Below are 13,634 nucleotides of genomic sequence, written 5' to 3'. Positions count from 1 at the left end.
ATTTTTGCACTTTTTCTGCCCCATTTTTCCACTTTTCCCCATCCTTCCCTATCCCTCTTGTTCTTCTTTTGTTTTATGCCCTGAACCCTGAAAGTCTAAGCGAGAGTCTTTTCTTTGTCTCTGGCAGCGGTGGAGTTGGCCCGCATGGCATTCCCAGCTGAGGTTGTAAGGCTAGAAGAAGGATGGGGGGACCATTTGGTGCAACAGAAGCAGCTTGATGCTGCCATTAATCACTATATTGAAGCCAGGTATGAAGAAGAAGCCAAGAGGGTAGGTCTTCAGGTGGGAGGTAGGAATTCTGCAGGGGCAACTAAATTGGGAATCAAAGTGCTGGAAGAAAACAGGTCCTAGAACAAGAAAGAGCACAGGCTAGAGTTATTTCCTTCTGTGCTTGTCAACATACAATTCTGTCCTCCACTTGAATGAATGAATGAATGAATCAATCAATCAATCAAAAGCCTTTATAAAGCACTTACTATATACTTATTAATAGAAATACTAAATTCTGGTAATACAACCACAAAATTAAGACATTTCTTTACTCTCAAGAAGCTTATATTTTAAATGAAGGAAACTAGACTTAAAGTGTAGCCAAAAAAGGTGTTTTGGTCTGAGAAGTCACAGAACAATCTACTGATAGCATCTTTCCACACAGAGTGGCAGTTTATATGGTAAAGAGCCCCTGACTATCTCTCTTATGTCTGTCTTCATATCTGAACATGTTTTCTTTGCCTTATCTAATAGCATCTCTTCTCTCCTAAATGTCAGGTGCTCCATCAAGGCAATTGAGGCTGCTCTTGGTGCCCGTCAATGGAAGAAGGCAATTTATATCTTAGATCTGCAGGACCGGGCTACTGCATCCAAGTACTATCCTCGTGTGGCACAACACTATGCATCCCTGCAGGAGTACGAGGTGAGAAGTCAGCCACCTACCTTTACAAGCCAGCAACACAATCTAGAACCTCTCACAAGTACAGTACTTCTGAGAGGCATGGTGCCACTCCCTCCTTACTGACCTCTGGTACTTGGACCTGTAATGCTTGTTTGAAGGACCAACTCAGAAACCTCCTCTCAGGAAAAAAAAAAACAACCAAAAATCCCACCACACCATGACCTGAGAACTTTGTAGAAATGAAGTATTATTATTAGCCTTAGAGGAACAGTTGACCAATAATGAAGCCATAGTCATCATCATAATGATACCAGACATTTATGTAGCACTTTGTGATTCCTTACAATGTGCCTCATGTGTTATCTCATTTGATCCTTACATAACCCTGTGAGATATTATTATTCCCATTTTACAGATGAGAAAGCAGACCCAGAGAAGTTAAGTTGATTGCCCAAGGTCTTATAAGTGGTAGAATCAGGATCCAAGCATAGGTTTTCTGACTCCCAAGTCCAGTGTTCTTTCCATACTTTCTTTTTCTTTAAGTAAAGTGAGAACTTAGCCACCTTCCCCTGCAAATGTCAGTGTATTTATTGCTTTACACTATAGAAACATGAAGTGAATTCCCCTTGTACTTCTCTTCATGTTGTTTAGTGCTTTTTTGTGCTACACGCATATAAAATTGTAACCTCCTTGTAACCCCTTCTTGTCTTTCTCTCCCCACTAAAAGTAGCAAGAAAACATCCCTCTCTCTTAGTCAGTTTCCTACCCTAAGCCTAACTTATGTTCCATACCCTCTTATCTCAGTTTTCTCTTCCCATCAGCTATTTCCCAGTCTTTGCCCTGACTTTGCCCTGAAGTTTTCTTCTCTTTTCCTTTCCAGATTGCAGAGGAGTTATATACCAAAGGAGATCGGACAAAGGATGCCATTGACATGTATACTCAGGCTGGACGCTGGGAGCAAGCACACAAGGTGGGGAATAGGGGTGGATTGCCATGGTGGTCTTGTTCCTCTGGGCACCTAATAGTGCCCTTATCAATTTGAGAGTATTCTGTATATTAAGTCAAGTTAACATCTAGTCTCCAGCAGGGAGAGGATTGAGCGATTGAGTAAAGGAACCAATTTCGGTTCCTGTCCTTATTACTTTGAAGGAAAAAGATAGAGAGAAAAGTCATGGGAGTTGTGGAGGTTGGCCTCCCCCTCCTGAAATCCCAAGTTCCAGTGGGTGACTTTGTTCCAATCTCAAAGGTGTAATGAATGAGCATACACTCCCTAATGATGCAGGAAATCTCTGAACTACCCTGAAGAAAAAGGAAATTCCTATTCTGTTTCTTCACTCTTGAAGAGTTTCTGGTCTTTGTAGTCCAGAGGCAAAAGTGCGGCTTCCTTGAAATAATCTTGGAATATGACAGTAGCACTGGGATTTCAGCAAATCTGTTATGGTTTTAGGGAAGGGCTGTTGTCTCTGTTAAGCAAATTGGGTATTCACAGAAGTCAGACCTGGCTTCTCATCTCTTCCATATACCTTTTAGTCTCCTTTGTCCCCAAGTAGCAAGGGGGAGCATGCCAGCCAGATGGCTCCTTTGGGCCCTAAGGGACTACTCATGGCTCTGTGTCTCTGGACAGTTGGCAATGAAATGCATGAGGCCGGAGGATGTGTCCGTGCTGTACATTACCCAAGCTCAGGAGATGGAGAAGCAGGGGAAGTACCGAGAGGCGGAGAGGTAAGGGGGGAAAGAAAGACAAGAATAGGAAATTATAAGTTACATTTATGTAGCTCTTTAAGCTTTTCAAACGCTTCCCTCACAGCATTCCTCTGGGATAGACAATACAGATATCATTTCCCCATATTAGAGAAGAGACAACTGAGGCAAGAAGTTAAGTGACTTCCCCATGGTCATTCAGCTGAGAGATGTCTGAGGAGGTGTGTGATCCCAGGTCTCCTGCCTCAGAGTCCAGCTTTCCATCTGCTATGCTGTGCTTAGGGAAGAAAAAGGAAGGAGGCATCAAGAAGAAGTCTAGTGTCGCATCTCAGGAGAGGCAACAGGATATAGTCAAAGACCTAGGTTTGATTCCTGACTCCAACATTTAATAGCCCTGAAAGGATAGGCAAGTCAGCTTCACCTTGCTGCGTCTCAGGTCCCTTCTCTACTCAAATCCTTGAATAGCATGATTTCAGTGATTCCTGAGTCCCCTCTCACAGTCCAGACCACAGCCTGTCCATGCCATGTGACTCATCCATCTTCTCCCAAAAGTTTGCCCCAAAGGGTATGTTCAGCATGCTGGAGGTCTTCCTTGCTCTCTCCCCACACCATGAGGCTGCTCAAGCTGTTCATTTATCAGCCTCACTCCTGCAATGTGACCCACTTCATCATCTTTTTCTGGCCTACATCTTTTTGATGGCATCCTTTATTTCCTGCAAAGTTCCTCCCTGGTTTTATTTTGTAGCCTTCGCACCTGTCTCATACCTTTCTATTGCCCTCTGTGTGATACCCGTCTTTAGTGGCAGTGGTATTCTGGGTCTTGCTTACATGTAGAAATACAAGTAAAATGTTTGTATTGAAAAGATAGGCCTTTACTGTTATGGGAAGCTTGAGGTCAGTAAAAGCGCTTTGTAGTGTCTGCCATCTAGCCCACTTTCCTCTTCCTCTTCAACTCTGGTTCCCGCTCTTTGTCCATTAGGACTGCCTCTCCCAGATAAACACTGTGGGACAAGCTCAATAGGATTTTTATTTTTCATCCATTTGGTCTTTCTGTACGGATGGACAGGCCAGACTCCTTTGAGTGATTACATATCTATTCCTGGAGACTCTAGATCATCCTAAGGCTTTATGCAGTCAACATGTATCATCCCAAACAGCATCTAGAGTACCTCACCATGCAATGGGACTCCCTCCTGCACTTGGGCTGTACACTGGACCCTGCTTCATCACAGAGCATGCATCTTATGCTGTGCTTCACCTGACATTTTTTATCAAAGGGTCATTAACAGAGTTATTTTATTGTTATATCTTCCAGGGAACCATCTTGATAAGTGGATGGGAGATACCTTGTAAAAGAGCCTTTAAAGCATCTGGTTCTTCTGAGTTAATACTTTTTTCAGTTGATTATGAGATGTTAGATATAAGCTCCATTGTTAAATATTCACCAGAGCCTGCTTGTTCCATAGTAATACCCTTATTGAGGATGTCCTTAGATAGAAGATCAGGCCTGGTGATCATTGATCCTTTCCCTTTTTTTTTTTTGGTATCAGTTAAGGGTCTAGATTTTTTTCCCATACCTTTGATATCTTCCCTTCCTTTAGTTACCTTGTAAATTTGCCCCTCAGTGCCCTTATAACTTTATAATTTCCAACACAGATACATGCATATTTATATTTATATTTTAGATCTTTTTATATTTGATCCAATTCAGTTGCTGTTCCTATATTCTGTACTGTTTATACTTCCTCTGTCAGCACCTCAGGGAGGTTTGGGTCCAAGTGTGGGGGTTCCACTATCCTTGATGGAGAGAACAGTTGTAATTTTTTTGTAGATCTTTTCTATTTTTTTTCTGTTTTTGTCCTCTTTCTATTTTCATCTTTGAGTGTCTTTGGAATGACTATTTAATTAGTTTGTCAAGCTTTTTTTTTGGAGGTCAATTGGGGTTAAGTGACTTGCCCAAGGTCACATGGCTAGTTTTTGTGTTAAGTGTCTGAGGTTGGATTTGAACTCAGGTCCTCCTGACTCCAGGGCCGGTGCTGTATTCACTGCGCCACCTAGTTGCCCCTTCGAGCTTTCTTTAGACTGATTTTACCCTTTACTTCTTATGTCTGCTATCTCTGCTTCTCTCCCTTATCTATAAAGTGGAAATATTTACCTCATTGTTGATAAAGAATATATTTTGTAAACTAGAAAATGCTATGTAAAAGTGCTCTATTACTATTGTTCATCTCTTGGGGGTGGTTCTAAGGGAAAGTATGTGGGGTAAAGAATGTTTTTACTACCCCTAGGCTATATGTGACAGTGGAGGAGCCAGATCTTGCCATTACTATGTTCAAAAAGCACAAATTATATGATGACATGATCCGCCTTGTAGGAAAGCACCATCCAGACCTGTTGAGTGACACCCATCTGCATCTGGGCAAGGTGAGGCATTTCCCCATCCTTAACCATCTTTCCCTTAACCTGTATCTATCTCCCTTTCTCTCTACACTGGCTTATCATTCCCCAGGAGCTGGAGGCTGAAGGTCGATTACAGGAAGCTGAATATCACTACCTAGAAGCCCAGGAGTGGAAGGCAACTGTGAATATGTACCGTTCCAGTGGGCTTTGGGAGGAAGCCTACCGGGTAAGGAGCAGATTCGTTTTTCCTTCTCACCATCCAGTAATTATCAGCTTCATAAGTAGCTTAGTTTCTTCTGATTCTTGTCTAAGAATCTGTATCCTAAATTAGAAGCAGATCTGAGATTAGGAATCAGAGGATGGGACAGGGAAGGAATGCCGCTGGTACATGGGGTGAGGATCAGATATTACAGAGCATAAAAAGCATATGCCTTTGGAGGATCATTGGGTAGCTCTTCCTTTCAGGTGGCAAAAGCACATGGAGGTGCTAATGCCCACAAGCATGTGGCCTACCTGTGGGCAAAAGGTCTTGGGGGAGAGGCTGCTGTTCGGCTGCTCAACAAACTAGGACTCCTGGAAGCTGCCATTGACCATGCTGCTGACAACTGGTGAGACCCTAAACCTTTTCTCCCATCTCTCATTGGAAGTGGTCTCACATAACATGGGAGTATCCCCTTCCCATTCCTGCTTCAAGGGTATGACACAATTTCTTAGGACACTACCAGCTTTAAAAGTTTGTTCACCTGTAAAATGGGGATAATAATAGCGCCTTCCTTCCCAGGGCAATTTTGAGGGTAAAATGAGATAATATTTATAAAACACTTTGTAAACTTAAAGTACTCTATAAATAAATGTTGGCTAGTGTTATAATTTTTAATTATAATTATAATAAAACAAAACTGTCCGTGAATCTGAAAAAAAAGTTTGGAAGGTAGAATTGAAGAAAAATAGAAGAGGTCTTTGGAGTGAATTCTAGAAGAGGAGAAAGAAGAAATGAGTATTTTCCCTTCTCATTTTGTGGGGTACAAGTCAAAGTTAAGTCAGCTTCTTCCGACCTACTATTGGCCTAGCGATGGCCTGGGGATGGGGAAAGGTCTATCCTTAGGCCTTAAAAGTAAGGTGTTTTTTTTAATACATCTTATTTTTACATCATAGTGATTTCTGAAAATAAGTCATTGTTCCTGCCCCCTGGAAACTGACTCCTCCCTTGTAACCAAGAACAACAGTTATACAAAAACACCTGGTATAGGGACCTTGTATGACAGCAAATACACCATTCAACCAAAGTTGTATCTCCCTCATCTCTGCTGGGAGGAGGGAAGTATACCTTTCATTTTCTGTTTTGCAAGATCATTTTTGGGTTTTCATTACTCAGAATTTGGCTTGCTTTTAGCAATCTTCCCCTGTACATTGTGAAAGACATGTTATTACAGAGCAGGGTTGGGCTGAGGTGAGGGACAGTGAGTACCTCCCCTGAAAGGACAGGGAAGACCCTCATGAACAGATAGCCAGGGAAGGTGGAGAGGACCCCACTTGTGTAGTGGTAACCAAAAAGTACAAATAGAAGGAGCATCTCAGGATTGGCCAGGGCAATTGAATAATGTCAGGACCCTGGATTTTGCAGCGCCATAAAACTACCCCTGCTCTCTTTCCATTTAGTTTCAGTGTAGATGCAGTTATGTGCTTCTGTCTCTCCAGGTGCCTCTCTATGTCTGTCACAGAGCTGAATTTGACACTGACATGGGATAGCATTAATAATTTGCAAGTGAAGTGTAAGTGTACATCCTTTTGTTGTAGGGTAAGGAATGAATGATGGAAGCCATTTAATGAGGATCAGCCTTCAAGGTTAGATCTATACTAAGCCTTGTGGATGATAAAATTTGTCTCCATTGGATCTAAAGTGAGATTTTCTTCAGCAAGTGAGAGTAACACTGATATAAACTGAAGCTGTCAGAATGCCAGGCTATTTATTTGATTCATTTCTAGGTTACTTGATTTAAGGGAGGTGGTGTTTCATAGTAATATTGATGGATCTCAGGAGATAATAGGGTGAGAGTCTGCATTAGTTTACTGAGGTCATTCCAGTGAAAGCATGAAGCAACCCCATTTATTATATAAACTTATACTATGAGAACCAAGTACATTTTGGAGGAAAAAAAAGAGATCAAATGTGAGGACTTTCCTTCTAACCAACCTTTCTCATACATACTATCTTACCCACTTTTTTCCTGTTCTTCCTCTCCACTGGGTCCTTCAGACCCAGCACACCTTATCTTGTAGTAATGCCTGTGTACCTCTGTCTCCTCCTGGAGAGTCAAAAAATGCCCAGGAACTCACTTCTCCTTTCTCTTGTGCTTTCCCTGTTTGTCCTTTTCTCAGTCTTTACTTTTTAATTTATCTCACTCACCACTATTTTTCAGGTTTTGTTTTTCTTTTACAAAATGCGAGTATTGAAGTAGGCAAACTTTATCTTCATCTTTGTTTCAGCTCCTTTGATTTTGCTTTTGAACTTGCTCGACTTGCCCTCAAGCACAAAACCCCCGAAATTCACCTAAGATATGCCATGTACCTGGAAGATGAGGTATGGTTCCCTGGTCCCAGAGTCTCCCTTCTGCATCCTTAAGTTAATGTCATTGGAAATCTGTGACCCCCTAGAAGCTTCTTACTGGTGTGGCCTCTCTTTTTCCTGAATAGGGTAAGTTTGAGGAGGCAGAAGCAGAGTTTATCCGAGCAGGGAAGCCCAAAGAGGCTGTCCTCATGTAAGTAACTCCCATGGGACTTATTCACATTCCCACCAGAAACCACCCCCAGATCTTTTCCTTCACCATGATCATCATTCATACCTAATGTCATTAAACTCAGTGCCTTTTACACAGGATAAAGACTTTTTCTGCTTATTCCCTTTTTTCAAATGATGCCACCCTGTATTTTTTTTCTCCTTTTAAAAATTCATAATACTGATTTTTATGAGCAGGTTTGTCCACAACCAGGACTGGGAGGCAGCTCAACGGGTTGCTGAGGCTCATGACCCTGACAGTGTCTCTGAGGTGTTAGTAGGTCAGGCCCGGGGAGCCTTAGAAGAAAAAGATTTTCAGAAAGCTGAAGGGCTGCTGCTTCGGGCCCAGAGACCTGGTCTGGCCCTCAACTACTACAAGGTACAGAACTTGAGTGAACGCCAAAGAGAGAGGGTGGAGGGAGAAGGGCCTAGATACTCAGAGTTTCCCAGTGTGACTTCAAAGAAAGCCTGTCAAACAGGAGAAATGAGAGGAGGGGAGACCAAGAGTCTTGGGAGAACAAATCAGGTGGGCTGGTAGGAAGGAGCTTTTGAGTGTTGGATGAGAGGCAGTTGCAACTGGCTTCCTATCTTCTAAAATTTCTTGAAATCCCCATTAACACACTGTTAACAGGAGGCTGGACTTTGGAGTGATGCTCTTCGAATCTGTAAGGATTATGTGCCTGGGCAGCTGGAAGCATTGCAGGAGGAGTATGAGAGGGAAGCCACCAAGAAGGGTGCCAGGTATACATCATTAAGGAAACCAGAAAATGGAAGGTGAGGGTGAAGAGGAACATAGAGGTATGCAGGAAGTATGGCAAGCATGGGTTTTAGATATTCAGCTACCCTATCCCCAGATTCTCTGTCCCTCCTATCCCTTTCATTCATGTGCTTTCTTTAGCCACGGACTCCTCTTTCCCTTCTGTAGGGGTGTGGAGGGACTGGTAGAGCAGGCACGGCAGTGGGAGCAGGCTGGTGAGTACAGCCGAGCCGTTGACTGTTACCTCAAAGTGCGTGACTCTGGAGGTGCCAGTGGAGCCAGTAACCTTGTAGAGAAGTGCTGGATGAAGGTAAGGGACTCCAGACCCTCCCTTCCCTGCCCATTCTTCCTTCAGCTAGCCCTGGGGTATTTCCACGGAGGTGTCATGTCTCCCCCTCTTCTGCTCTCCAGAAGGTACTTACTATGGCACACACCAGAAAGGACTCAGAGAATAAAAAACATGGGTCTTTATTCTGAAGGAATCCAAGACCATTTGGAGTCATGAGACTAACAAACTTCATATATTGAGCAAGCAGGATATATAATTAAGTGCTAACTTATATGATACAGATTCTATGTACTGTGGGAGCACGCCATTCAGGATTTGAGAGCTAATTATGAGAAGGATCTGGTGATGACAAAACACAGACTATTCCTAAACAGCTTCTGGAAATAGATTTTCAGGCAGTTCCTGATTATTTTCTTCCTACAGGGGATCATCTGGAAGTGACAGCAAACCCTCTTTACTAACTTCTCTTTCTTGACAAGCACTCACTATACAAGGAGTAAATCTGGGCCTGTACATTTGTCTCTGATGTGGTTTCAGAAGTAACAGGAAGTATAATAGAAAGGACACTGGACTGAGAACTGAAGGACCTGGGTTTGAATTCTTGCTCTATAACCAATGACATTTAACCACTTTGGGCCTTAATTTCCTTTTATATAAAATATCTATTCCTCTTCCTTTTTCTCTCCAAATCTGCTCCTCGTCTTTAATTTTTTTCTCAGTTACTCAGGCTCTTAATTTCAGAACCATCTTTTATTCTTCCCATTCCCTTCAAGTCCTCAATTGCCAAGTGTTGTCTTTCTATTTCTGGCATTCACGTTGTACATTACCATTGCAACCACCCTGATTCCTGTTTTCTTTGTGTCACTTACATTACTGAGGAGATTGGACTAGATGATTTCTGAGGTCTTTTCCAGTTCTTGAGGTTCTTTACTCTTGTCTTCCAAAATGCTTCCCCCGCACCTGCTCTCTGATGTCTGAAATTCTTAGGATCATAGTACCATATACACTGAGATTTGGAAAGTACTTTAGTCACAAGCTGGTCTAACCCAGTCATTTTACAGATGAAGAAACTGAGACCCAGAAGTGTTAGGTGACTTGCCCAAGGTTATATAGGTAGTTTTTTAATGGCAGAGCCTCAATTTGAACACAAGTCGTTTGATTCCTAATCCTCTATTCTTTCCACTATACTAGTCTGCTTGTCTTAAGTGTTCTCAGCTGGGGCAAAGCCATTCATGCCATAGTTAAAAATAAAATGTTAAAAATGCAATTGCCTGGAGGCAAGTTCAACAAGAAATCCATCAACAGCTGTAAAATTGCTATGAAATAATTTCTTGTTTGGTAAGATGAGGGGAGGAGCAATGATACAAAGAAGCGGGCAAGAATGACTAAAAGGGAAGCTAAGGAAACACTGAGCTAAGGCACAAACTTTATCCATCTTATAGGTTTCCCTCAGGTCAGCTCTAGTAACCTTCATTCCTACACTGGCAAATAGAAGATACACCAGAGAGATATTTTTGCCACACTGGGAAAGTATTCTTGTCCATTTATATGGAGGTTTAACTTAGAACATGGCTTCCTGAAAGAATAGTGCCTTAAACTTTGAAAAATGGAAGCAATAGATTGGAATTGGCAGGCAGGAGAGGGAGCTTCTTTTAGGTATGAGGACAAGGTAGGTGAGAGATGAGTCTGTTCTAGAGAGGACTAACATGTGCCTGTCCCAGGCCTTCTTCTTTTCAACTTTATGCTCTCCCCTTTGATGGTATCATGTTTTCCCTTGGCTTCAGTTATTACCTCTATGCAGATGATACCCAAATCTCTAGTTCAATCCCTAAGCTGCTCCTCAGAGCTCCTTCTTGATAGCTCTGCCAGAGGCCCTGCTAGCAACTCAGTCTTATCTGCCCAAAACTAATCTTCCTCTCCAAATCTACTCCTTGCCCTGATAATAGGACTCAATTGCCCTTTCAGTTACTCAACCTCTTCAGCATCATCTTTGACTCCATTCCTTTCAACTCCTTAGTTGTCAAATTCTGTCTATTCTTTTCCTGGGATTCTTTCTACACTACCATTACAACTTCCCTGGTTCCTGCCTTCATCCTGTCACTTAGATTACTATAATTTACGCCTAATCAAGCTTTCTGCTTCAAATCTGCCCTTCCTCGATCTGATCCATCATTCATATCCTTGCAAAATAATTTTCCTTTTAAAAAAATTATCCTTAACATATATCAAGTAAAATGGGCATTCCATTTACAAAGTAGAACAGGAAGAGGACTGTACATGAAGCTGCAAATATTATATTTAGCATACTTTACATTTTAAGTTTATAATAAATGCAGCATGTAACTTTGAATATCCTGCCTGTTTCTTTCTGGCCTTTCTTCTGTTCATTTTATTTTAAAATGCTTTAATGGTACTTTTTTATGTCCTTATTTCTCAACAACGCTGTCCCTAGATCTCCTCTTCCTCTCATCTCTCTTTTGTCCACCACCAAATTGGGGGAAAACAAACATTCTAACAAATTTCCCCATTGGCCATGTCCAAAAATATATGTCTTGTTCTGTACCTTCTATCCATCATTTCTCTTTCAGGAGGTAAGAAGTGTGCTTCATCGTGGGTCCTTTTAAATGGTGGTTGGTCATTACATTGATTAAGTCTTTCAAAGTTATCTTTTTTTACAGTATTATTATTGTATAAATGCTTTTCTTGGTTCTGCTTATCTCACTTTACATTATTTCATACAAATCTTACCAAGTTTCTCTGAAATTATCTTGTCATTTCTTAAGTCAATACATTATATTCATAGACCATAACTTGGTTAGCCATTCCCCAGTTTATGAGAATTCTCTTAATTTCCAGTTCTTTGCCACCATAAAAAAGAGCTGCTATAAATATTTTTGTACATGTAGGTCCTTTGGGGGAGGGGGTTATAAGCCTAGTGCTGATATCAGTGGATCAAAGAGTATGCATAGTTTAATAGTTTTTTCGGCATAGTTCCAAATTGTCTTCAAAACAGAATAGTTCACAAGCTCCATCAACAGCATGCCTGTTTTCATGTAGCCCTTCCAAAAATGGTCATTTTCTGTTTTTGTCAACTTTGTAAGTGTGGTGATTGTAAGAAAGAATCTCAGAAGTGTTTAACTTACATTTTCTTTAATTATTATAGAGTTGGAACATTTTTAGATGGTCTTTAATAGCTTGAATTTCTTCCTTCCATAACTCCCTGTTCATAGCCTTTAATCATACTGGGGAAATGGCTTTTCTTCTTCTATATCTGAATCTGTTATACACACACACACACACCACACACACACTCATATACATATACACACATATGTATATATGTGTGTAGATATGAGACCTTTAACAGAGAAACTTGATACTAAGATTTTTTCCCTTCAAATTTTAACTGCATTAGTTTGGTTTGGGCAAAAAAGCTTTTGAGTTTTATGTAATCAGAATTGGTCGTTTTATCTTCTCTGATCTTACTCTCTTGCCATTTGATGATGAATTCTTCCCTTGCCTGTCCGTAGTTGGCCTAGGTATTTCCTTCCTTGCCTCCTCTAACTTATGAGGTGATCTATATTGAAGTCATGTATGCATTTGAAATTTCTCAAGATATATGGGGCGAAATACTGGTCTAAATTAGGCTTAACTTTTTTGAGTGTGTCATGGACCCCTCTGGCAATCAGGTAAAGCCTATATACCCCTTCTCAGAATGTTTGTAAGCATGGAGGCAGCTAGGTGGCGCCAGAGGGCACAGAGCGGTGGGACTGAAGTAAGGAAAACCTGAATTCAAATGTGTCTTCAGATACTTAGCTGTGTGACCCTGGGCAAAACACTATACCAATCTATGTCTCAGGTTCCTCAGCTATAAAATGCGGATAACAGGATTTAACCTTGCAGGGCCATTATGAGAATCAAAAGAGATAATTTGTAAAAAGAACTTGGCACAGTGCCTGGCACGTAAGCACTATTTAAGATTCCCTTCCCTTCTCCATAACTGAAAGAAATTCTAAAATTGGGAGGTTAGTGAAAATAAGATGTAATTTTTTTCTCATTCAAGTTTATACCACCCTCCCCCACCCCAAATCTTTCTACAGTCTAGATACTATGTTAAGAACCCTTTGTCTAAATCTGTATCTGCCAGGCTGTTTTCCAGTTATCTCAGCAGTTTTTGAGTAGTGAGTTTTTACACCAGTAGTTGGGGTTTGGGGGTTTATTCAACACTATGCCTCTAGATTTATTTGCTTCTATATATTAAGTACTTCATATGTTCCACTGACCAACCTCTCTATTTTTAATGATTACCAAGTGGTTCTTATGATTACTGGTTTGTAGTGTATTTTTAGATCTAATACTTAGATCTAGGCTCCCTTCCTTTCTACTTTTTCTCATTATTTCCAGTGAGATTCTTGACCTTTTGTTCCTCCAGATGAATTTCTTTACCAAATGCACCTTTCTGACATCATTCATCCCTCTACTTAAATCCATTGCCTATTAAATAAACTCCTGCAGTCTAGCCTAACTTGACTACTTTCCACCCCACATTGCTGTTCTCTCCTGCCTCTGCTTTGACCTTTTCAGTTCCTCATGCCTGAAATGGGTTCCCCACCTCAGCTCCCTCAGCCTTCTGAAGACCCGCCTTCCTTTAAGACCCAATTCAGGTTCCATGACTTCTTTATTGCTCTGAACCAAAGCTCAAAATTTTTTCTTCCTCCTAAGATTTCTTCATAGCATTGTGCCTGGACCTCTCTTTTTATACTTGTCACATCTTCCTGGTCTTCTAGTTATTAACATACTTGTCTTTCCCTGTTAGGTT

General features: G+C 41.2%; 2 protein-coding genes across 2 annotated transcripts in view; both read left to right on the top strand.

The window, feature by feature from the left end:
• Window positions 1-13,634, top strand: part of IFT172 (intraflagellar transport 172) — a 47,098-nt gene that overhangs the window by 27,070 nt on the left and 6,394 nt on the right. The window contains exons 24-35 of the mRNA XM_069072080.1: window positions 128-248; window positions 769-913; window positions 1,773-1,862; window positions 2,517-2,614; window positions 4,882-5,017; window positions 5,103-5,219; window positions 5,459-5,601; window positions 7,481-7,574; window positions 7,688-7,752; window positions 7,968-8,148; window positions 8,401-8,510; window positions 8,695-8,836. Of these exons, the coding sequence (XP_068928181.1) occupies window positions 128-248; window positions 769-913; window positions 1,773-1,862; window positions 2,517-2,614; window positions 4,882-5,017; window positions 5,103-5,219; window positions 5,459-5,601; window positions 7,481-7,574; window positions 7,688-7,752; window positions 7,968-8,148; window positions 8,401-8,510; window positions 8,695-8,836 (1,442 nt within the window). The remainder of the gene's footprint in view (window positions 1-127; window positions 249-768; window positions 914-1,772; window positions 1,863-2,516; window positions 2,615-4,881; window positions 5,018-5,102; window positions 5,220-5,458; window positions 5,602-7,480; window positions 7,575-7,687; window positions 7,753-7,967; window positions 8,149-8,400; window positions 8,511-8,694; window positions 8,837-13,634) is intronic.
• Window positions 5,378-13,634, top strand: part of EIF2B4 (eukaryotic translation initiation factor 2B subunit delta) — an 89,195-nt gene continuing 80,938 nt past the window's right edge. Inside the window, exon 1 of the mRNA XM_069072087.1 lies at window positions 5,378-5,387. The gene's annotated coding sequence lies outside the window, so the exon portion shown is untranslated. The remainder of the gene's footprint in view (window positions 5,388-13,634) is intronic.

The sequence above is a fragment of the Petaurus breviceps genome, unplaced genomic scaffold (assembly GCF_028583685.1).
Source record: "Petaurus breviceps papuanus isolate PSGF00001 unplaced genomic scaffold, PetGlider_PUasm1.0 90845, whole genome shotgun sequence".
Classification (NCBI taxonomy): domain Eukaryota; kingdom Metazoa; phylum Chordata; class Mammalia; order Diprotodontia; family Petauridae; genus Petaurus; species Petaurus breviceps.
The sequence above is the reverse complement of the archived record's forward strand: the minus strand, read 5'-3'. Positions and strand labels throughout refer to the sequence as shown.